The 25,081-nt window shown below is 42.2% G+C and overlaps 1 protein-coding gene across 1 annotated transcript in view; it reads left to right on the top strand.

The window, feature by feature from the left end:
- The window catches only part of LOC306923809 (GRAM domain-containing protein 4-like), a 128,971-nt gene that overhangs the window by 85,815 nt on the left and 18,075 nt on the right, over nt 1–25,081 (top strand). The window contains exons 4-13 of the mRNA XM_079502123.1: nt 392–515; nt 1,156–1,217; nt 5,346–5,478; nt 11,559–11,584; nt 13,421–13,512; nt 18,582–18,673; nt 19,717–19,765; nt 21,615–21,686; nt 22,720–22,763; nt 23,171–23,280. Of these exons, the coding sequence (XP_079358249.1) occupies nt 392–515; nt 1,156–1,217; nt 5,346–5,478; nt 11,559–11,584; nt 13,421–13,512; nt 18,582–18,673; nt 19,717–19,765; nt 21,615–21,686; nt 22,720–22,763; nt 23,171–23,280 (804 nt within the window). The remainder of the gene's footprint in view (nt 1–391; nt 516–1,155; nt 1,218–5,345; nt 5,479–11,558; nt 11,585–13,420; nt 13,513–18,581; nt 18,674–19,716; nt 19,766–21,614; nt 21,687–22,719; nt 22,764–23,170; nt 23,281–25,081) is intronic.

Genomic DNA, 25,081 nt, shown 5'->3' with positions numbered 1-25,081 from the left:
CTACTCCAACTCTTGTATGATGAAGTAGGGCATTCATTTATAGGGGGGGGGGGTGGCATACAAAAGTAGTTAATTTGCGCAAATTATGGAAAAAAGCCGACCGACCGACGATATACATTTTATATCTCCCAAACATAACTTAAAACATGTATATTGTTGCATGGTTTGATTGCACTTCCCTATGTATTGCACATGACCCGCATTCTTGCTGAATCAGCAGCTTAATCGAATGTGGAACAAAGGAGTTTTTAAATAGATGTGTCTATTCCGTCGGGGAGCCTAAAGCACCTTCTGATGCACTCTGCTACTGGATCCTCACGGATCAGGATCCTTATATGTTGACGTTCCAGCGGATCCTCACGTGTGGTATTCCTCCTGTTCTGTGTTGCAGAGGAGGAGCTCAGGAAGCTCCGAGAGGAGACCAACATTGACACGCTGAAGCAGGACCTGGAGAGAGAGAGAACCAGGAGGCTGGATCTGGAGCAGAAGATGAACGAAGTGCTGAAAACCCCCAGGTACGTGCAGTAATACCCCCCCGACACCCCCAGGGGTCCGCTGTCGATTCCCATCAGCTGCGCTCACTTAGGACCTCGCACTATCAATGGTTGTCCTTATTTCATAAGACGCGGCGTCTCCTACTTTAGTGTGTGTGTGTGTGTGTGTGTGTGTGTGTGTGTGTGTGTGTGTGTGTGTGTGTGTGTGTGTGTGTGTGTGTGTGTGTGTGTGTGTGTGTGTGTGTGTGTGTGTGTGTGTGTGTGTGTGTGTGTGTGTGTGTGTGTGTGTGTGTGTGTGTGTGTGTGTGTGTGTGTGTGTGTGTGTGTGTGTGTGTTCGTACTACAGTACTGCTTTGTGTCAGAGAGAATTATAAAAAGAAAACTGCCTCATGGGCATTCTGTTCTCTGTTGAGTTCTTTTTCTTTTTTTACATTTCTGGCCTCCAATTCTGATATTATTGAGGGCCGTCTTTAATCATAGGACTTTTAACCTTGAGTGGTGATATCCGTCAAATTGTAATTCTTCACTTTGTTGCTCGGTCAGCTGTTGTTATAATGCACTGTTTTTTCTACCTAGCCCCCAAGGAATAAAATCTAGGGGAAACACTAACGCATAGTATGTGTATGTGATGTGGTCGTCTTCTGCTTTTTGCATGTTTCAGACCTGAAGATTCACCTCCTCAACCCCCCAAATCTGCATCCCCCACAACAGCCAACGGTACAGGTGAGCTGGAGAAACACACTTAGCAACATGAAACCAGGCGTAATTCTTTTAAAAATCTTTCCAAAATCTTGTCAAAGATTGGGTTGTGTGATGAAGCATCTTTGTTGTGATACCTTTGTTACCAACAAGAATCTGCATTAATCCAGCAGCCAACAGGCTTCTTTTGTTTAAAGTGGGAAATTTGATATGTAGTTGTTTTTTTATTTGCCTAAAATGTTGTCTATATACCCTATTGGCCTGAATATAATTATGGAATGGAAATATCCTAAAAAACGGGGCCGTATTATAATCGGACTAGATTATTTGACATTCAATGTTATTTTTTCACAAATGCATTTTGAAAAATGGGCGTCTTATAATCAGTCGTCTTATATTCGGGACAATTCGGTACATACATTCATGAATCCGCTTGGGATATATGTGACCATACCATTAACACTCCCATCGCCCAGGACGATGTTCTTTGTCCTTTCTATTAGTAACGCCCGACGCTCAGGACGAAGTCTTGTCCAAAATGTGCTGACCTCATCACATTAATGTTTTTGCCCAAGTAGTGTTTTTTGTGCAAAACTACTGCTTGGAATGGATTCAGAATCATGAAAACCCCCTAGTTTCACACGTCACATACTAGTTAAAGCATTATGACATTTTGACATTTTTGACAAACCCCTATAAAAAACAAATTGCTCAATACCGACAGCCAGTCAGCAAGTGGATTCATGAATGTATACATAGACAATATTTTATGTCAATAAAAAAAACTATATACCAAATGTCCCACTCCACACCCCCGGCTGCCAGACTATAATGTGGAATGCCAAGGGTGAGCCAGAAAATAGCAGCCAGGAGAATGGGACTAAGACACTGCCAAAGACACCAAGAGCTGCCAGCCAGCAAACTAGTGCTGTGGGAACCAACACACGGGCACCGGTCACAAGGACGTCCCACGTTAACATAATGTACTGTACTCTAGAAAAATGCAGGAGCGCAAAGCACCAACGAGATGTATGGAGAACCAGCGTGACTGGTAGCGACGATGGAGGGCTGTGTGGACGACCTAGAGTACACACAAAATAATGGAAAATGCTCAATAGTGGGCTCGATAAAAGCCTGGCTCGATAAGCCTGCTCAATAAATGCCAAATGTAGACACAAATATACAGTATATTCTGTTACTGTTGGCAACGAGAAAAACTAAAACTAAGTTCATATTCTCTATAATTTTGGTTCTTTTTAGTTAGTTTTGTAAGCACACAATGTAGATTCAGTTAGTTATCTTTTTTATCATAGTTTTTAATTAGTAAAGTTAACACACACATTTTAGTTTTCGTTATTCCGTTAGTTTTAGTCAACTATAATATCTTTGATCGAACATAACTCGGACGGCGCTGAGTAAGCTGAAGGTGACTTCGGCTTGGCAAGGCTCGGCACGGCAACTCATTCACTTAAGCTCGCTCAGCGGTGCCTCTTGTGGCCCTAGTCACCTTCACCTTTGTGGTTATCAGTGGTCATTGACATCATTCAAGAAGAATACCCATGCATCATTGATGTGAGAACACAAAGTTCCAATGATGCAAAGAAATACAGAAATACGTACAAAAGGAAAGGACATACACAGGAAGACGACAATAAAATGGAAAAATATAGAGAAAATACCATGAAATGCACAAAGAAACAGACAAAAAGTTCAAAAGATGGAGGAGGCAAGTTCAACCCTCCAATAACAATCACAAGTTTAGTTAAGATAATTATGACTTTATATCGAGCAACAACTCCTCATTAAGACCTTTAGGGTGAAGAGTGTATAGTGAATACCGGATGGTATAAAACATGTTTTTAGTAGGTCATAAACGCACTTGATGAATTGTTTGCATATGTTTGTTTTTTTGTATTTATTTAACGTATCTCTTGTTAATAGATTTAAGTGCTCTGTAAGGAACCAGTTAATTCGTTTTTTTATATTACACACCCCTCCCCCCCTGCTTTTTTTGGTTTGGTTTTAACACTGCCATGGCAGTGGGTCTCGTTAAAACTGAAAGTATGTTGTCAAACTGCAGCTTGTGGAAAGCAGAGAGATTTCTTATGAATAATGAACAATCCCGGCAGCCTTTTGAAGCACGCTGCATGGCAGTTGTGACAGTTTCTAATTTGCAAAGATGTAGACGGATGTCACCACTTTATGCACCCCTCGCCACTCTTCCTACTCTCTCCGTCACCTCTTCTTCTCTCTTTCCTTCGCTCACGTCTGTTTTTCTGTCTCTATTTCTCTGTTGCCACTCATCTCTTTCCTTCACTCACGTTTGTTTTTTCTTTTCTTTTTTGTATTTCTGGTTACTCTGCAGATTTGGATTTTTATTACAAAACGATGAAAAAAGTGACATCTGCATCATGTTCGTATAGGCCAGTGATTCTCAAATGTTTTAAGTTCAAGGACCCCCATTTTTATATGCATTAGGCCAAAGACCCTCATTTGATATTATATGCATTAGGCCAAAGACCCTCATTTTGATATAATTTTCTATCTCTGAGGGCCACGATCTACATGATAAAACCCTACGTAACTCTGAGAGTGTACAATTGTTCCCCATTTGTACACACTCTGACTTAAAGACCTGTAACTCCTCAAGGACCCCTGGGGGTCCATGGTGCACCCCATTTTGACAACCTACGGTATAGGTGCTAGACAAATCCAGATGCACCGTGGTGGATACAAACTAGAGCTGTCCCGATACTGTATCGGTATCGGAAAAGTATCTGCATCGGCCCTTATTTGTCATATCGGGTCATCTCGGTATCGGTGAAAACCACCGATCCGTCACAGGGGTAAGGGGTTGGCACTATGGCAGGTAAATAAAATGTTGGGGCATGTGGAGTTTGCTTTGGAGTTGGCCAAACTGCAAGTGCACATTTGAGTGAGGAGTCTGCTATAAACAACATGATATAGCTAGATAGCTATAAACACAACACGAGATGGTATCGGTATTCGGCATCGGCTAACACAGAAATTGTGGGATCGGAAACGAAAAAAGTGTATTGGGGCATCCCTAATTCAAACCCTTACCCACCTTTTCTTAACCTTCTGTTGTAATATCCTTGGCACCAGTTTAAGCACAGCGATATAGTGTTGGCATTTTAAATGCTGTTTTATGTGCCTCCCTCATGGGACATAACCTTGTTGTCTGCCGTCTTAACCCATTTAGGCCTGACGTCGGAATTTAAAAAATGTCTTTTTTTCTGAAAAACCTCATGTTTCTATATCAGTATTAATCAGTGGTTCTCAATATTTCATGTCAAGGACCCCAAGAATTATATTTAATATGCCGCCGACCCCCATCTGAAAATATGTAGTTCCAGGAACCCCCCCAGAAGCAAAGATTCAAGTTAAAAACTGAATCTCTGAAAGAATATATATTCAAAGATTTGAGGCACGTTTTCACGATTTTTCAAAAATAGCAGACCTACAAGTTCATAGCGCGGCACTCGGTGCCGCGCTATGAGCTTGTAGATCTGCTATTTTTCAATAGCTAAAGTATAACATGATGCTTAAAACACCAAAAGGGGTTCCCGCCCAGAATGTGTTAATTGGACACGGCGGCACACAGCACAACACTGCTATTTGTGCTGTGAAGGTGCCGCCGCCGTGTTTGAGATGCTCTCTGGGTAATTGGCTCTTTACTAGCAACGGCACACTGCTGTAATATCCCCGCTGTCGGGTGGTGCAATTGAAACCTCTTCATAATGATAATGATCCTGAATTGATTTGTAGAGCGCTTTTCAAAACAAAGTTACAAAGTGCTGCACAAACAAACAGAGTGGAATCAGGAAAAAATGGTAACGACAACAATTTCATGCAGAAAATAACTTGACCTAGAGGTAGGTTTTCAAAAGTGACGAAAGCATTACTAGTTGCTGTGCCTTAGCTCACGTGGTTGTCAACCTGTGGATCGGGGGTCCCCAAAGGATTTTGGGGGGGTCCCCCAGATGATTAGCTTCATGTGAAATGTTGTTTTTCTCAATCAACAGAAAACATACCAACATACAGTATATGTGTAAAATTTGTAGAGGCATTTGTTCTCTTTTTTTGTCCTACTGTACATTAAGTTGGATTTGACCTCTTGTGTGCACACAGACAAACAGGAGACGCTGTACGCACGGTCGCACAGATGGTTCTACGAGCGCTTCGGGGTGTACATCGAGGACTTCCGCTTCCAGCCAGAAGAGAGCGTAAAGGCAGAGGCCGAGGAGCCACTCAGTGCTAAGAGGTGAGGTGTAATAAACCAGCCATTCCCAACCTATTTTGTATCTTCAAAATGAAGTAAAAGTACCCCAAAATCGTGCAATACTTGAGTCAGTGGTTCTCAAAGTTGGGTCCGGGGACCCTGCAGAGGTCTGTGGGTGGATTCCAGGGGGTCCCCATGTGTTGGCATCTTTGTGTCCCTTTAACAGCTCACATATCACTGCAGATCATGGTCAATTAAAAATGAACACAATAATCGTATTCACAGCATCTGTTTTGTATTAGCACATAATGCAGTAATCTGTGCTACGGGCGAGTGCACGAGCAAAAATATTTTCTCTATATTTATTTTTAGAGTGAAAGTTATAATTATTGTCCCAATTTATCCCAAAGTATTAGGGTTATCATTACAAAATGAGCTTTTAGTGTGCGTGTAAACACAAACTTTGTCCTAACACAAACATTAAATGCCATTGATAATGAATGGCCAGTTTTGAGTGTTTGTGTAAACACAAACATTAAAAGGCCAGAATGAGATGACGTATGATGATACGAGCGCCCCTAACTTTTTGAGTGGTGCAGCCACTCCAAGGAACAGCAATGTCCCTATGTCCATCCCTATGTATGTCCCTTTGGGTACCAGTAGGTGCTGTTGTGTTAGAAACAGAGAGAGAAATAGTGTTGCAAGAGGGAGAGGGAGAGAGAGGGGGGAGGGAGGGGGAGAGAGGGGGGGGTGTTGTCTGCTAATTTCCCCACACAGTAAAAGTGTGGGGAAACGCGTTTTTCAGAAAACCGATGGAGAAACGCCGCTAAAAACCAGAAAAACGCGCTCTGTGTGCAGGGACCTTAACTCTGTCCTTTCTCGACCGTTTCTCACGCGGGGCGGCTCGCCACAACCGGGCCGGCACCCTGGGCGCGTTCCTGTGGGTCTGGAAGTTCCGGGGACCCCCTGGGGAACCCCACACGGAGTTGCACCACTCAGTTCTCCATTTCTCCCATTTCCTGAAAACAAATTCACTTATTTTGTATTTTCCTGCCCTGTGTGAGTGAGTAGTGTTTGTTCGTTCGTTCGTTCATTCATTCCAACATCAGCATCATGACATTATTGGATGTACATGACTAGTGGTTACCGGTATATCATCCATTTATTCCAGCATCATTGTCATGACATTCATGTACTGTATATGAGTAGTGGTTATTACTTCATTCATTAATTTTTACCTCATTCATTCATCCATCCATCCATCCATCCATCCATCCATCCATCCATCCATCCATCCATCCTTCCATCCATCCATCCATCAATTCATCCTTCCATCCATCCATCCTTCCATCCATCCATCCATCCATTCATCCATCAATCCATCCATCCATTCATCCTTCCATCCATCCATCCATCCATCCTTCCATCCATCCATCCTTCCATCCATTCCAACATCAGCATCATAACATTCTAGCCTGTATGTGAGTAGTGGTTATTACTTCATTCATTCATTTTTACCTCATTCATTCATCCATCCATCCATCCATCCATTCCAACATCAGCATCATAACATTCTAGCCTGTATGTGAGTAGTGGTTATTACCTCATCCATTCATTCAGCATCATTATCATCATGACATTCTTGTGAGCATCAACATCAACATTCTTGTGTGTGTTCATCTATTCAGATCACCTCAGCATTCCCCCAGTGGAATGCTGGGCCCGTCCTCCTCTGTTCAGGGTGGGAAGAAGCTTGTATATCCTTTTTCTTCATTTCTGAGTGGTGCTAACCACTCCTATAGAAAGAGTGTCATGCAGATGCGTTGTGAGCTTGTATATATGTTGAATTCTTTTGACAGTGAAATGTGTGTGCGCGTGTGTGTCAATGCAACCAATGGAGGGTAATTGGATCCATTAGAACGTAGGTTCTTTGTTGTTCCCCCCCCCCCCCCCCCCCCCACCGTGGCCTCAAAACTCACCGTTTTGGACATACAAGGTTTCCACCTACGAGAGAGAGAGACAGACAGACAGACAGACATAGAGAGAGAGGGGAAGAGAGAGAGACAGACAGACAGACAGACATAGAGATAGAGGGGAAGAGAGAGAGACAGATAGAGATCATAAAACCGATGGCTTTGTAATGGGCAGCGTGCGTGCGTGCGTGCGTGCGTGCGTGCGTGCGTGATTCATATTGTGTTTGACCTCTGGTGGTGTGTCCCATAAACTGCAGTCCTTGAGAGGGATTCCAGGGGCGTTCCCAGCAAATTTAGGAGCAGTTTATGAACACTTAAATCTATTTTAACTCGAGAGCTTAATTAGTTTCAATTTGGGGGTCCTTTATTTGAAAACGTTATAAACGTAATATGGAGTGGTTCTCAAACTATGCATTACCTCATGGAACCCGCACAGTTCCATTTGTACACACAATTAGTTAACCCATTCAGGACGGGAACGTGTTTTAAGCATTTTGAAAAATAGCAGATCAGAGCTTGTAGATGCTATTTTTGAAAAATCGTGAAAATGTGTTGCAAATCTTTGAATATATATTATTTCAGAGCGAACATTTTCAACTCAAATCTTTGCTTCTGAGAGGTTCCTGGAACAACATATTTTCAGATGGAGGTCGTGGCCATTTTCATATATTTTTGGGGTCCCTGACATGAAGTATTGATTGCACCCATGCACCACTGATACAGGTATTTCAGAAAACTGTCAGCATTTAGAAGACATTGTTTTAAATTTCGACATCAGGCCTAAATGGGTTAACAGACCAGCAATTGTTTATTTTTGTTTGTTTTTTTAAGGTTTTTCTATTGGATTTCACATATAGGCAAATCTTAGGTCCACTGGCAGAGCCTGACCAGAGCCTTTTGTGGTAGTTCTGGACAACCGTGGGTCCGACCAACTCTACACCGGGCACTGCACTCCCTGTGGGGGTGTGGAACGCGTGTGTCGAATTTGAAGTCGGTGAGGTGAACGGTTCTCGAGTTACGTGGATTATAGACGTACACACACACACACAGACTTTATCATATATAACTCATTATCATAAATGACACAGTATCATTTTTCGACCGCGGTCGAGATCATGGATTTCACAATGCCACGCCAGACTTTCCGGTCCTTCATTGCCATCCCCAGTTCCTTCTTACTGATGCCTGTGTCCCTAGCGATGACATCAGGGAAGGACAGTTTTCTACCTCTGGTCTGCTTTGAGACAGGATTCCAGAGAAGAAGGGAAGATATAACCTCGTTGTCAGCTCTGTAGCATTGGCCGGCAGACTGTGTTCTTCTGGATCGGACTAGTGAAGAAACACGGGGAAGGTTGCCGTATATTAGATTAGTCAGTGGGTGGCTCTTCCAAGACAGAGTCACATACCTGACAACATCTCCTGGGTGGTTTGTTTATTTTTGGAACACAGTTCTCATATGACACCATCTAAGATTTGCCCATGGGGATTCCTGTACAAAAAGAACTCCCTGAGCCAGACGTAGTGCTGGAGTGACGTCAGAACTTTGGTACTCTATAATGAGTGTTCAGAGTACAGGTTCAGAGTGGGGTTGTTGCGATAAGGAGTGGATTTGAATACAAATGGCTTGTCTGTGGGTGTATAATCTATGCTGCTCAGTGGCTTCTAGACCTGCTAGAAGTGTTTTGCTCTACTTTCACACTCTGACTATTATGAGGCTTTTTTATTTTAATTTATACACACCAAGGCAGTGGCTCTCATAGTGGGGTTCCAGGGAGACCCCCTTGAAGGGGTTGCGGCGGGCCACCAGCTAAATTTGGAACAGTTTAATCATGTCAAAAAGGTAAACAACAGAGTTATGAAGAGAACACTGACCTTGACGATTAGACTGGAAAATAAAATGGAAGAGAGAGAGACCGAGAGATATCCTGTACTTTGTTGCGTGCTGTGTCGCACACCGAAAATAGCCATGTACAGCTCACAGCATGTCGCGTCCGTACCGCTTTGTGTGCTTATACATCGGCTATTTTCGACTAAGTACAGTACTAAGGAGGCTGAATCTTCCACTCACCCTCTCTCGTCTGTTATTCAGTCCTCACGACAAGACACTGAAGACAGTGAGTCACAGTCGCTGCTAAATGAAAACAAGGTCACTGTAGTACTAGCGATGGATGGATGGATGGTAGGGCTGTGCTCAACACAATCAAGGCAATATATAATGTCCTTGCCGATTACGCCAACAATTCAGAGACAGAACTGTAGAGCAGGGGTGCCCACACATTTATGACGTGAGATCTACTTTCAAAATGACCAGCTGAAAAAATAAGTGTACCATTGCTGAAAATAGTTTAAATATATAATGTACCTGGGGGGGCTTTGGAATAGGGAGGGGGGAGAAATTATGCTGTTGCTGCTGTCAAAATATGTCCCCCCCCCCCCCCCGTATTTAACTTAAACGCCCAATGCATTCTCAATGGCAATAGCACAAACTTTGGCATGCTACTAGTCCTACATACTTACACCTAGAAACCCCATTCAAACCTATTTAGGTTCATCTTACGGTGGCCTGAAAATAAATCTTTGAAATGTTTCATAGTTTTAGAAATATAGTGCTTTCAAATTTGAGAAATTCACAATGGGGCTCAATGGCAGATATTGGCACGTCAAAAAAGCACTTTCACCTAGAAACTCCATTCACACTTTTTATAATTCAGCTTACTGTGGAGACACATGCTGGAACTTTTTACTTTGAAATGATTTGTAGTTTTGGAGTTATTTAACTTAAACGCCCAATGCATTCTCAATGGCAATATCACAAACTTTGGCATGCTACTATAGTCCTACATACTTACACATAGAAACCCCATTCAAACCTATTTAGGTTCATCTTACGGTGGACATGTTTGCCTGAAAAGGAATCTTTGAAATGTTTCATAGTTTTAGAAATATAGTGCTTTAAAATTTGAGAAATTTATAATGGGGCTCAATGGCAGCTCTATGGCACGTCAAAAAATCACTTTCACCTAGAAACTCCATTCACACATTTTATAATTCAGCTTACTGTGGAGACAAATGCTGGAACTTTTTACTTTGAAATGATTTGTAGTTTCTGAGTTATTTAACTTAAACGCCCAATGCATTCTCAATGGCAATAGCACAAACTTTGGCATGCTACTAGTCCTACATCAGGGGTGCCCACACATTTATGACGTGAGATCTACTTTCAAAATGACCAGCTCAACAAGATCTACCCACTGAAAAAATAAGTGTACCATTGCTGAAAATAGTTTAAATATATAATGTACCTGGGGGGGCTTTGGAATAGGGAGAAATTATGACAGGCAGTTTCTGCTGTCAAAATATGTCCCCCCCCCCCCCCTCCCGTATTTAACTTAAACGCCCAATGCATTCTCAATGGCAATAGCACAAACTTTGGCATGCTACTAGTCCTACATACTTACACCTAGAAACCCCATTCAAACCTATTTAGGTTCATCTTACGGTGGACATGTTTGCCTGAAAATAAATCTTTGAAATGTTTCATAGTTTTAGAAATATAGTGCTTTCAAATTTGAGAAATTCACAATGGGGCTCAATGGCAGATAATGGCACGTCAAAAAAGCACTTTCACCTAGAAACTCCATTCACACTTTTTATAATTCAGCTTACTGTGGAGACACATGCTGGAACTTTTTACTTTGAAATGATTTGTAGTTTCGGAGTTATTTAACTTAAACGCCCAATGCATTCTCAATGGCAATAGCACGAACTTTGGCATGCTACTAGTCCTACATACTTACACCTAGAAACCCCATTCAAACCTATTTAGGTTCATCTTACGGTGGACATGTCCAATGCCCAATGCATTCTCAATGGCAGGGGTGCCCACACTTTTTTGACTTGAGAGCCACTTTCAAAATGAGAGATACACAAAAAGGTCATTTTAAACCCTCACCCTCGCTCCCCTTCCACCCAATAGCATTTGTTTTCCACGTCTTGGAACGGAAGTTCCAAGACGGTGGATTTGAATTCTCTGAAATAGAATCCCTCCATCCATTTAGCTTTACAGTATATAATGGTTTGGTCTTCTTAATATAGCCGATAACGTGCTCTGAAAATCTAACTGTTCTCTCTATCTCTCTCTCTTTTCAGGTTGACGGAAAACATGAGACGACTCAGTAAGTAGTGATCACTTACATGCATATCTGCTTTAACCCATTCAGTACGGGAACCCCTTTTGGTGTTTTAAGCATTATGTTATGCTTTAGCTGTTGAAAAATAGCAGATCTACAAGCTCATAGCGCGGCACCGAGTGCCGCGCTATGAACTTGTAGGTCTGCTATTTTTGAAAACTCGTGAAAATGTGGCAAACGTTTTTAACTCAAATCTTTGCTTCTGGGGGTTCCCTGGAACTACATATTTTCAGATGGTGGCCAAATACATATAATTCTATGGGTCCTTTTTTTATCCTAGTTTGAGAACCACTGTCATAGAAACATAGGTTTTTCAGAAATCTGTCAGGATTTAGAAGGCATTTGTAGAATCGTCCTCAGGTCTAAATGGCTTAAGCACTTAACCCTAGTAGCCCTACATTCTGGGCATGTCATAATAACAAGCTCAACAATGCATCGTTGGGAGCTTGCAGATCGGCTATATTCTGCAAGATATTCAGTGTAGACTGTAATTGGTAACTGGTAATAGAGGGGGGCAAATGAGAGAAATTGGAAACTGCTGGGGGGGATATGCATGTTACTGTTGTATAGATGAAATGAAACATCAAGAAACTGTGTGACCCTGTTGTTTTTAACCAAATTAAATCCATAACTTGATTAGCTGTTACTGAGTAGAAAGTAATACTTATTTGCCTTTTATGGTGTTTTATTTTGAAGATATTTACATCAAAATCCGCTCAATTCACTGTGAGCTAGGGGAGGCGTCCCCATTTCCAATTTGATTATTTTCGGGGGACGGGCCTGAGAAGTTTGGGAACCCTTGACCCCATGCATATAAAAAACTGGATGTTCAATAACTTCCTTCAGCTCAACGATAACAAATCAGAAGTCCTCGTGTTTGGTCCCCCCCTTGCCAGAGCCCACATCGAAAATAACCTTGGACCACTACAACCGAATCTCAAACCCACTGTCAGAAACCTAGGTGTCATCTTTGACCCAGACCTCAACCTCCAACTACACATAAAGAAGGTCGTCCAATCTTCATTCCACCACCTCAGAAATATTTCTAAAATCAAACCATTCCTCACCACCTCCGACCTGACTAAAGTAATTCATGCCTTCATCTTCTCCCGCCTAGACTACTGTAACTCTCTCTACACCTGCCTCTCAAAGAAATCTACCCACAGTCTCCAATTAGTACAAAATGCCGCTGCCCGTCTCTTAACCGGTTCAAGAAAGTATGATCACATCACACCCATTTTAGCTTCCCTGCACTGGCTGCCAGTTGAATTTCGAATCAATTTAAAAAATTTACTCACCACATTCAAAGCCAGCCTAGGTCTTGCGCCACCCTATATCTCAGACCTACTGCCCCCATACGTACCAGCCCGCAGTCTGAGATCCTCTAATAAAGCACTCCTAGCCCTACCAAAGGGGCCCCTGAACTCGACCGGTCGCATGGCCTTTTCATTTAGGGCCCCCACCCTATGGAACGCTCTGCCCCTGGAAATCAGGGTCCACAGTTCCACATTTTAAATCTCTACTTAAAACTCATTTTTATAGACTAGCTTTTAATTCTGATTTCTCCTGATTGTGTTCTATTGATTGTTTACTCTGCCTTGTATTATTATTATTTGCTTTGCATTGTTTCTGTGTTTTTCCTGCTGTGTGCTGTTTACTTTTGCTGTTTCCTTTTGTAAAGCACTTTGTAACGTTGTTTTGAAAGGTGCTATAGAAATAAAGCTTTATTATTATTATTATTATGCATGCATGCATACATGAGTTGTTGACTTTTCTTGAATGTCATCACCGTGACGCTCGGTCCTTTTGTCCTGGTTGCAGAGCGCGGTGCCAAACCCGTCACCAACTTCATGAGGAACCTCTCTGCCTTATCCAGCTGGCACTCGGTGTACACGTCTGCCATCGCCTTCATCGTGAGTACACACGCACACACACACACACACACACACACACACACACACACACACACACACACACTAGAGATACAGTAGTAATCGTTCATCAGTATCGGCCAATATGTCCAGAAACACTTGAACCCCAGCTTCCATATTCTGGTGGGAAGACTCGTCAAAAATAGCCAATCTACAAGTTTGTACAGTAAATCATCTATTTTTGCCAAACAGACTTGGTGTAGACCAAAGGATAAAACAGCAACAACATTTTTGAGTGGTGCAACCACTCCAACGAACAGCAATGTCCGTGTTCAACTATGTTTGTGTGTTTGTGACCAGTACCAATGAGTACCAAAAGTGGCGCTGTTGTGCCAGAAATGGAGAGAGAGAGAGAGAGCTGCACTGTTGCCTGCTAATGAGAGAGATAGAGAGAGAGAGAGAGAGAGAGAGAGATAGATAGAATTTCCACCACTCAGTTCACACGGGTGTGATTTTTTTTTTAATGTGAAGCTGAAAAAAGTGTTTTGTGATGGTTGAATGCTGCAGATTCTAGGGAAGCTTTTTTCAAAAGGCTCCAACCGTCTCACTCCTGAAAAGGCACATAGCGACCTTTTGTCCGCGACCCCAGAAGGCACATACGCCTCAACAGGCCACCCGTTAAGGTATAACTGCCTTCCAGGGTCGCTCATAGACCGTCATGTACTACCAACAAAGGCTCTGCCTGAATGTAGTGGTGTTCCATAAGACTAATAAGTCAAGCACAGGTTTTTTATTTTTGTATTTATGCATCTGCACCCACAATCACAGTTATATAATCAAATCTCTAAAATTGATAGAACCCCTATCTGAAAATTATTTGTGCCAGGCAGGGACAGATTGATGTAAGAAGATTCATGTAAAAGATGATAAAAATGATTGTGATGCTACAGTACATGAACTACTTCCGCTGGGGACCCCCTGGAACCCCCCAAGGACCCGCTGGGGACCCCCTGGAACCTTCCAAGGACCCGTGGGGTTCCCGGACTTTAGAACCAACGTATCACACGGCTTTGTTGAATGATTTGGTTAATCACTGAATTCAGCAGTCTGTATATTCTTTTCAAATAATGACTGCGGAACTTAACAACAGGCCGCTCTCTAATCAAAGACTTGATATGAGGACCTGGCTCATATCAATCTGCGTTGTTTGATATTTTGTTTTTGCTGTATCCAACCGTGTCAGCCATGTAAACCATACGTCAATTACAAGTAAACGATACACTCAAGAATGTTTTGAAAATATCTGAGGTGAGAAATATAGAATATTGATTCTGTAATAGTCGACACTTACCGTTGTTTTTTTCGGTAAGTGTCTGTAAGTTGTGTTGGTAAGTGTCGATCTGGAAGCCGATCACGTTGCACTGCGTGGACGCACCTGGCATAAAATAATAAAATGTATTGCTTTATTTAGTAGCCGTGTAATAAGCGGCATAATCATTGTGGGAGAAATAAAGCCCTTCAGGGGTATTTAAAGGGTTTATTTGACTTCTCAATAATGACCTGCTCCCCATTGATTACCTTGCATAACAGGTTTAAGGTAATCCCCACTGGAAAATAGTATCCAGTCTTTCAATATTGTGCATCACAAACACAAACACACACACACACACACACACACACACACACACACACACACACACCTTTGTTTTACTATACTTGTGAAGACATCAAAATCCTAGCTGAAAAGTAGCCGAAAAATACAAGCTCTGCTATTTCCCTTTGTGTGACACTGACACGCAAGTATAAAAAAGGCATAAATAACTTCTAAACCTCTATGTCTAATCCTAACCATAACCCCAACCTGCATCTTTTCCCAAAAAAGATTATTTCTAAAAAATATTTTTAAACCATAAAACCAGGATAATTGTAAACACATTTATTTCTCGAATTATACTACAGTTGTTTGGACCACTGTCCAAACAACCCTTTAGGGTTGTGTGTGCACGAGCGCGCGCACACACACACACACACACACACACTGACTCACCTATTCAGTCATTCAGTTGCACAACACCAGATACAGTATGTAAGTAAAACAAGCATGGAGATGTTTTCATGGAATTTGGGGGAGCTCACGTTGTGTAAACAGTGAAACGCACAACGTTTCACCACAGTTCAGGAGATAAACCACTGTTTAAAGGGATATCTGTGCCCCACACGTGTGGGCATTTTAACGTCTACTCAGACTTTTTGTGAACACCCTGGACAGTTTTTAATATGCTTGATTCCAGTGTTGATTTCATCGACTAAAGCTAAGACGAAAAATGTCCTTTGACTAAATAAAAACTACGCTATGATGACTAAGACTAAATATATTGACAATTCCGTCAACAAATAAAAACTAGACTAAAATGTTAGGAAGGGACTAGTGGACAAGAGATCCAGTATAAGTCATTTTACACTTGGTTGCATGCTGAAAATAGCAGATCTACAAGCTTGTGAGCTTATAGATCTGCTATTTTCAGCAAATGTAAAAACGGTCATTATGGCGGCATCAAGGCCCGCCAAAATAAATTTTAGTCGACTAAATCACCTGTAGATTTATGATATTTATGATCTTATGATATTTAGTCGACTAAAACTAGACTTAACACTAAAACATTCCAGGTGACTAAAATGTGACTAAAACTAAATAAACTATTCAAGAGACTATGACTAAAACTAAAATCAAAATATGCTGCCAAAAACAACACTGCTTGATTCAGTATTTAGATATTTGCTATTACACGTCCTTTGTTCTGCTGATGGATGTTGTCCTTCTAACGTGTCAGGGGGCTGTGTTTTTTATATTACTCTTTCATTCATGTTTTTATATTTTTGTGGGGAAAATGAAAAAACTAAAAATAAATAAATGCAAAAACAAAACCCCCTCATGCATCAGAAGGACATTATCAATAATCAGATCCAATGACGTGTAGTTTAAATTAATCTAAAAAAGAAAAAGAAAATCATCATTAATCCATCGGCATCGGACCCCCAAACAAATGTGTGGCATCCGGTCCGGGCTCTAATAATTACTAAGACCTTCCGGAAATCTCCACAAGGCTTGTGGAAAGCCTCAGACCTCATGGAAAACGTTGTCTTTAAGAGCTATTTTCCACTGACGTACGCCAGCTATCTGTCAACGTGCCGCACGCACAGCTGGAGGCCCGCCAGGGACAAACTGACGTGTTTGAGTTGCAGCGGGAATAGGCTCATGACATCAAATAAACACAAACAAAACAGCACACCCACACAACAAGCACTACTACACTCACTCTCTCTCTCACACACCCACCCACTTAAAGTCTCTGTCGGGTGGAAACCTGGTATGTCCGAAACTGTTACTTTTCAGGATTTTCTTTTGTAACACACACACACAGGCACCACACTCACTCACACCCACTTATGCACTCAGGCATGCGTGCAAGCACGCTCATATACACAGCCTATTATCCCTGTTACTCCCAAGAGGAGGATATATTCTACATTGTTGTCTACTCGTCTGTCGGTTGGAAACGTATTGCAATTTTTAGGTACTTATTTTGTTCTTAGTGCTTTAATTTTATGTAAAACAAATGTAAATGTTCAAAGATAGCAGATGTACGAGCTTGCAGTGCACGAAGTGACATGCTGTGTGCTTGTATACCCTGTTATTTTTGAATAGCCAATGATGAAGTGTTAAAATATAGGGGGCAGGTGGCACAGTCGGTAGTGCTGTCGCCTCACAGCTAGAAGGTCCTGGGTTCGATTCCACAGCTGGGGACGCTGTGGGTGCTGGGGGCATATTCTCTCCTCCGCGTCATCAGTGCCCATACCCGAGGCGGGGTTGGCGAAAGGGCCTTTCTGTGTGGAGTTTGCATGTTCTCCCCGTGTCCCCTAGTAGGAACCCTCACAAAAAACATGCAGTAATCCTGGTCTAAACTACCTCCCCCTGGCTGTCAGGTGAAAAGAAGCAGCATGGACTCCTCATGCATAGTAGGAAGCATGAAGTCAGTCCGCTGCCCTCCCCAGGTTGGCAGAGGAAGTGTAGCCCCCAGGATTACATTAGATAATTGACACTGGGTGAAAAAATGGCTTACTTTTACTTTTTTGACCATTAATGCAAAGAATTTTTTTTCCCCCATCTGACTTGGAAAAAACAGCTATCTCCAAAGTTTGACGATCCAGTCGAGTTAGGAGGTTTAGTCAGAAGCCCTCTTTATTACTTTTCATTAGTTCAATATTTGTAAAACACAGACCTAAAGGCACTGATTTATTAAGAAAAGTCTATATTGTTGGTACTTTTACTAAAAGCAAACTTGTTGTTTTCCCAGCACTCAGTGTGCCCTCTTGTGGCCATACGGTGTAACTGTGTCGTTTAGATCACAGTAATCTGTGCCTCTCCTCCCATCTCCCCTTGCTCTCTCTATTTATAGAAGCATCCTCTCCTGCTCCCTGAGAGCATGAATACTCGTTCATCTCGGCATCCATTATTCACTGTAGTGACTCCTGCTTGTTAGCTCAGTCACAAACACTACGGGGAAATGTTCATAGAAGGAGATGGTTTGATGTAAAGACTGCCCGTCAGTGCCCGACATTAACACAGGATTACTGACACACAGAACAGGCAGACACATGCGCACGCACACACACACAAACACACACACACACACACACGCAAATGAGATAATAAAAATAGATCAGCATATGTACAATGAACGTTGTATGTGCATTGTTGCTGCTGAGTGGAAACCCAATATGTCCAAAAACTGAATCAATTTTTTTTTTAATAGCAGATCTACAAGCTCAAAACGTGTCTTCATCTCGAATCACAGCACATTTTAAGCTTGTAGATCTGCTATTGTTTATACTTTTGTGTGACACTGTTAGTTACAAAAGAAAAAGACAGGGTTTCTGCCCGACAGCGACAACATCAGCATCACACCATCAGCATTTATCAGAAGCTGCTATTGTGGTATTGCTATAGTGCTTCTTCGACACTGTGTAAAATGTTTAATTCAGTTGATCAACGTAAACGGGGTCGGAGGCTCGCCTCTCTCTCTCTCTCTCTCTGTCTGTGTTTTCCACAGATCTACATGTACGCCGCCTGGCATGGCTGGGCCATCCCCATGTTCCTGTTCCTCGCCATCCTGAGGCTCTCCTTGAATTACCTCATAGCAAGGTGACACATACTGTATACACGTTATTACCTCATAGCAAGGTGACACATATACACTGTATTACCTCATAGCGAGGTGACACACATGCACTGTATTACCTCATAGCAAGGTGACACACACACTGTATTACCTCATAGCAAGGTGACACATATACACTGTATTACCTCATAGCAAGGTGACACATACACTGTATTACCTCATAGCAAGGTGACACATATACACTGTATTACCTTATATCAAGGTGACACATATTATTATTATTATTATTATTTATTCTGATCCATGTCAATCACTCTCACTTTACCTCATACCAGTTTGGATGTGACGCATACAATTTATTCTGATCCATTTCGATCACACTCACTTTACCTTATACTACCTTACCTTACCTTACCTTAAACTAGAGAAACGGTTGGATGGCACTTACACCTGCCTTCTAATGAGAGCGCAAAATCTGTCTTGGAAGAGCCACCCGTCGACTAATCTAATATACGGCAACCTTCCCCGTGTTTCTTCACTAGTCAGAAGAACACAGTTTGCCGGCCACTGCTACAGAGCTGACAATGAGGTTATATCTTCTCTTCTTCTCTGGAGTCCTGCCTCAAAGCAGACCAGAGGTAGAAAACTGTCGTTCCCTGATGTCATCGCTAGGGACACAGGCATCAGTAAGCAGGAACTGGGGATGGCAATGAAGGACCGGGAAGTCTGGCGTGATATTGTGAAATCCACAATCTCGACCGTTCGATCTAATTATATATTTTTTTATTTGTGGAATTTGTTTTGTCTGTTTGTTTTAACAACAAAACAAAAACAAAAAAAATATATATATATAGTTTTTTTTTTTTTTATCTTTTGAAATATATACAGTATATATTTTTAAATGTAGGTAAAAGAAATGGGATTTGTACTCGAGTCGTGACTCGTGACCCATAACAATTGGTCCCGAGACCCACTGTTTGGTAAACAGTGATCTCTACAGTAAGCAGTCAGTGTGAAGTCCTAACTAACATTATGACATTGTTTTCTTCCTTCTGGTGCTTTTCAGAGGCTGGAGGATTCAGTGGAGTATAGTGCCTGAAGTCTCAGAGCCTATGGTGAGAGCACTACTTCTACTGTAGCTGCAGTCTTTCAATTCATAAAATGTTATTTTAACCAATCTGTATGATAGAATATATATAAACTCAGCAACAAAAGTTTGGAAACTTAACTTCGGTCCATTATTTCTCCACTTTAATAATACCAAGTGGTATTGTATGTTATATCATTTTAATCGTTGATTAGTCATCTTTACAACAAGGCATAGATTGTAAGGATTCGATTGGGTGTTTGTGGAATGAGCAAAACAAGCTAAGCGTGTGGATAGCGCCTGGGATCAGTTTGGACGTGCTGTATGTGCTAGAGTGACTAACAGAACCACGTTGGATGACTTGCAACAAAACATGGTTGAGGAATGGGATGCCATCCCACAGCAAAATGTGGCTAGGTTTGGTGACCAGCATGGTGCCAAGCTGTTGCAGGTGCTTTTGGATCTTCCATCCGCTATACTGAGTTCCCTAACACTGGGTGTAAAAATGGCCTACCTCTGTTTTTTTCTTTTTTTGTATTACTGTGTAAGAGTGCAATCATCCAATCCACTAAGCAACTCAAAGCGATGATGAATACCAAACACATTTTTTGGAGGCGCTACCCACATGTTTAGCTGTGTTGTTGCTCATTCGGAGGCGCTACCCACATGTTTAGCTGTGTTGCTCATTCCACGAACACCCGATCCTTACAATCTATACCTCGTTGTAAAGGTGAATAATCAACGATTAAAATAATATAAAATACAATACCAATATATATATATATATATTAAGGGAGTCAAAATGACTTTTTTTTCTATCGCATTCCTAAGCCAATAATTTGATGATCGGCGGAGTCGGGTCTCAAAGACACTCGAGTCTCCATCAAATTATTGGCTCAGGAATGTGACAAAAGTTACAAAACCAAAAAAGAATCTCCATGAATTCAAGGCTTCATGGGGTTGATAGAAAATAAAGAATTGTTTAGGTGAACTACTCCTTTTAAGGGATATTTCACTTTCAAACATGTTTGGGTGATGATTTAACTCTGACTTTTGTGTTTCACCCCAGACTGTTTTTAAGTTTCTTGATTCAGTATTTAGATTTCATATTAATATCTATACAAATTTCAAACTCCATTTTAACCACGATGGATTTATTGAAAACACCTGTCCTTGGTTCTGGCACCTCATGTCCTTGTAATGCGTGAGGGCTGGGACTGTGTTCTTTTTTTTTTCTCTAACATGGTTCAAATGGAGTTTGAAGTTACAATGGGTTTGTATTCAGTATTTTAGCTGTGACGTGAGCGCCCCCTCCTGAGATACTTCCGGGTCCTACTTTTGTGTCGCTTTTGTGTCCCCATAGAGTTATACTGTGACGCTCCGTCGGACTAAATCTGAGACGAAAACAACCACGAACGTCTCATTTTACCGCTTTCCTCGCAAACAAAGCTGCGCTGCTCTCCCAAATCTGGCTGTGACAGGCCGTCTGCCCCACACGGAATACTATCGCCATTTTATTTCATTGTGTCAACTAAATCCTCATTAATGCAAACTAGATTCAACATACTCAAGCCTGCAAACATTCTAAATATGCCCCCGAAATATTTTACTGAGCAAATGGACTGTTACCACCTTTAATAATAATGATAATAATAGTCTTTATTGTCTCCACATCATATCTTTTTTTTTTGTCATGGACAAACATTAATAATTCTACTCGAGTTGGACACAAAAGCCAGAGTACATCATTAAAATGACCCCAAACATGTTTGGAAGTGAAATATCCTAATACAATGTAACTAATGCATCTGCAGTGGTTGGAGGTATGGTCTCCTTTACTACTGTACGTCCAATAACTACATGATTCTGTTTGACAGGAGCCACCCAAAGAAGACCTGACGGTTTCGGAGAAGTTTCAGTTGGTACTTGATGTAGCGCAGAAGGCCCAGGTGAGCTGTGAGCGTATGGATGGTGACGTTAACTGACGTTTAGTCTTGTAAATGCTCTGTTCACTAGCCTGGAATCCAGACTGAGAGGCTCATTCAGCATTTTTTTTTGCTTTTGTTTTTTCTCAGTCTGGCCATCTTCCTTTTGAGGACAGACAGTTAACACTCCGATTGCCCAGGGTTATTTAATCCATTAAATCATAGCGCGCAAGCGATTTATAGCAGCGGAGCACTTTTACCGACGGACCGGATGTTATCCCGGATGTGGATGTAGCAGCTAAATGTAGCCAAAACACTCTAGAGCCGATCGACAACAATGGGAGGTAAATCTACCGCGACTAGCGACTGGACAGCGGGGGGCCGTCTAACACATGATATTTTCTTAGAATTGGACGGGATGATTTAGATCGCGAGTTATTAACGTTTTAAGATTTCCGTTCTCGTCGGCTAAACAGGGGGGGAACATTTTCGATGACGTCCCACTGTTACGCAACATCGAGTATTGCGCAACAGGTGCTCATAGGCTGTGGAGCGATGCGATCGGTTTTCATATCAATAAACTTCGTCTTTTGGATAAAACTTCGTCCTGGGCGCTGGGTGTTACTAATAGAAAGAACGGTGAACTTCGTCCTGGGCGATTGGGGTGTTAAGAGTTGTACCAATATCAGTAAGCTGCCAATACTGCCTGAAATGCTGGTATTGGTATCGGCGAGTATTCCAGTCTATGCCACTCTGATACGACATGACATTTCATTTACAGTCATATTTTTATTGCCTCACTTGATATTGCACCACTGCCCCAGATTTGTTTAAAAATAGATCCCGTTTTATATCATTAAAAAGGACCTAAAGATGCCTATACAAGTCCTTAGCACACCGTGGTTTTTATTGAGAAGACGTGTGGAGATTACATGGTCAGATGGGTGGGCCGTGAACACTTGGGAGATTTTGAGTCATTGAACGTCGTTGGCGACTGGCGAGCTTAACTCTTCACTACGTTTCAAACATGTTTTTTTTTTACTCTTCCTTCGACCAGAACCTGTTTGGGAAGATGTCCAATGTCCTTGAGAAAATCAAGAAGTGAGTCAATGTTTCCTTTTACTCTAATGAATGTGTGGGTGTGTGCTAACGAACATTGATTATAATTAAATATATTGCTTATAATTTAATATATATAAAAATAAAAATAAACATGTATTAACAACGCAATGTGACATAGCTCACACAATGCTGTACCCCCTCCAACTGTACAGAACATACTTTCCCCATGTTCCCCGTGACAATAAAGCTCCTTTGAATTGAAATGTAACTGTGTGTGTGTGTGTGTGTGTGTGTGTGTGTGTGTGTGTGTGTGTGTGTGTGTGTGTGTGTGTGTGTGTGTGTGTGTGTGTGTGTGTGTGTGTGTGTGTGTGTGTGTGTGTGTGTGTGTGTGTGTGTGTGTGTGTGTGTGTGTGTGCGCGCGCGTGTGCGCGCTTCCTGTGCTCCAGTCTGTTCATGTGGGTGCAGCCAGAGATCACCCAGAAGCTGTACATCGGCCTGTGGATCACCTTCATCACGTCCTGCGTGCTGCCGTACAAGCTAGTGGGCTTCATGATGGGTAGGCTACGTGCACGCCACTCACTGTACTTACCGTACCTTATGCGTGGGTGTGATTCTCAACCTGTATGTGTAGCAGTGTGGCTCAGAGCCTCTGCCTGACGGCCTCAAAGGTCTAATATCTCCCCCTGTCCATAGGGATATCCCTTTGATCTAGTGATTAAGATGTTAGACTTTCATGCATGGAGACCCGAGTTCGAATCCCGGGCGTCACATGCTTGAAATGGTACCCGAGCTGTCTGTTCGTGACACCTGTCACTCACCCCTGACAACTGCCTGTTTTAAATGCCCCGTTGATTGCGCCTGGTGTGCGAGTGTGGAGACAGACAGAGAGACAGACAGACAGAGCGAGAGAGAGACGTTCAGCATTGGACCTGTTTGTGTGTGTGTGTGGACGAGGAAGTCAGTCCCTCGATTCTCACCGCGTGTGTTTGATACGTTTAGTCTGTAAAAGTGGCGTAGACTCTGGCTTGTTGAAGTGGACATTCCCCAGAGCTGCAACCCTTCCACAACGGACGATCCCCGCATCCTGATCTGTTTCTGTTGGCTCAGCTGTCACGCACAGAGCGGTGGTATTTCCCTCTTATTTCAAGCGCTTGTTTTTGGAAACTGTTAATATTCAGCAAAACCAGACCAGAAATATCCCACCACGGGACTCAGGCAATCAATTAATATCTTTGCAACCACTACTATATTAATGGCAAGTATTTTCTACAGCTTTAAGTCCAAAAATCTGGACTAACCCTTTAAGGCGCAAGAAGAATATCAGTGTGTTGTACACGACATTAAGGTGCAGTGTATCAGCGTGTGGCATGTTCAAACACCTAGTCTGCAAAAGGGGCAAATTCACTGGTAGGTCCAAGACCTGATAGCCGAGAGCCGCTGCTAGTGTAGAAAGGAGGTGGTTCTTGGCCGCTTCCCCAGGGAGGGTTTTTCCAGGCCTGTCCAGCTGGATGGAGCAGCAAGGCCACATGGCAGACCCTGGACCAGCTGGAGGGATCTGGGAACACCTCGGCATCCCCCAGTCAGAGCTGGCTCATGTACACAAAGGGATAAGGCTTACTTATATTTAGCTGCACTGAAAATAGCTGATCTACAAGGCTGTGACGTGTCGAACAGTAAATTACAAACAGTAAATTAACCAGTGGTTCGTGCCAAGGACCGCCAGACGGATTTCTTTCTTTCTTCTTCTAATTATTATTTTAGTAAAGCTAACCGCCATCTGTGGCCACAAGTTGGCAGCAAAAGAGTTCCAATTGTCAAAAAAAAATGTAAAGTTTGTCTAAATGATTGTGATGCTATATTAACCTAGCCTGGCATGACCAGACTAATCACTGTGTAGATATTAGTCTGGAACTGTGGAAGATTTATTTCCAAGGGGTGTCACAAACAGATTCCAACGTCACAGCAAAAACATCTCTTTGAATAGTGGGCTCTGCTTGGTCACCCACAACTCTGGGGTGAGTGAAATGTAAATCAAACTGAGGACTGCCAGACCAATCTCACCAGGGAGTTTTTTTTCCTTCCTGTGGCCGATTTGTCTAGTTTCCAGGGTAATATTTACTAATTATTAGCCTCGTTTATACTTAGTTCGGCGCCGCCGATGTCATGCACCGAAAATAACCAATGTCGCAACATTACAAACACAAAAACGAAAGTTGAATATAGCTTGTAAATTAGCATTCGTATCTAATAAGATGATGGGCTGATAACTGAGCCGGTTGTCATGACTCATGAGACAGCGTTTCCTATGCCCGTCAGGCACAGACCTCCGTGAGACACGGTGTAAGTGGGGGACAACG

This window comes from Electrona antarctica (genome assembly GCF_951216825.1).
Source record: "Electrona antarctica genome assembly, chromosome: 5".
NCBI lineage: Eukaryota > Metazoa > Chordata > Actinopteri > Myctophiformes > Myctophidae > Electrona > Electrona antarctica.
The sequence above is the reverse complement of the archived record's forward strand: the minus strand, read 5'-3'. Positions and strand labels throughout refer to the sequence as shown.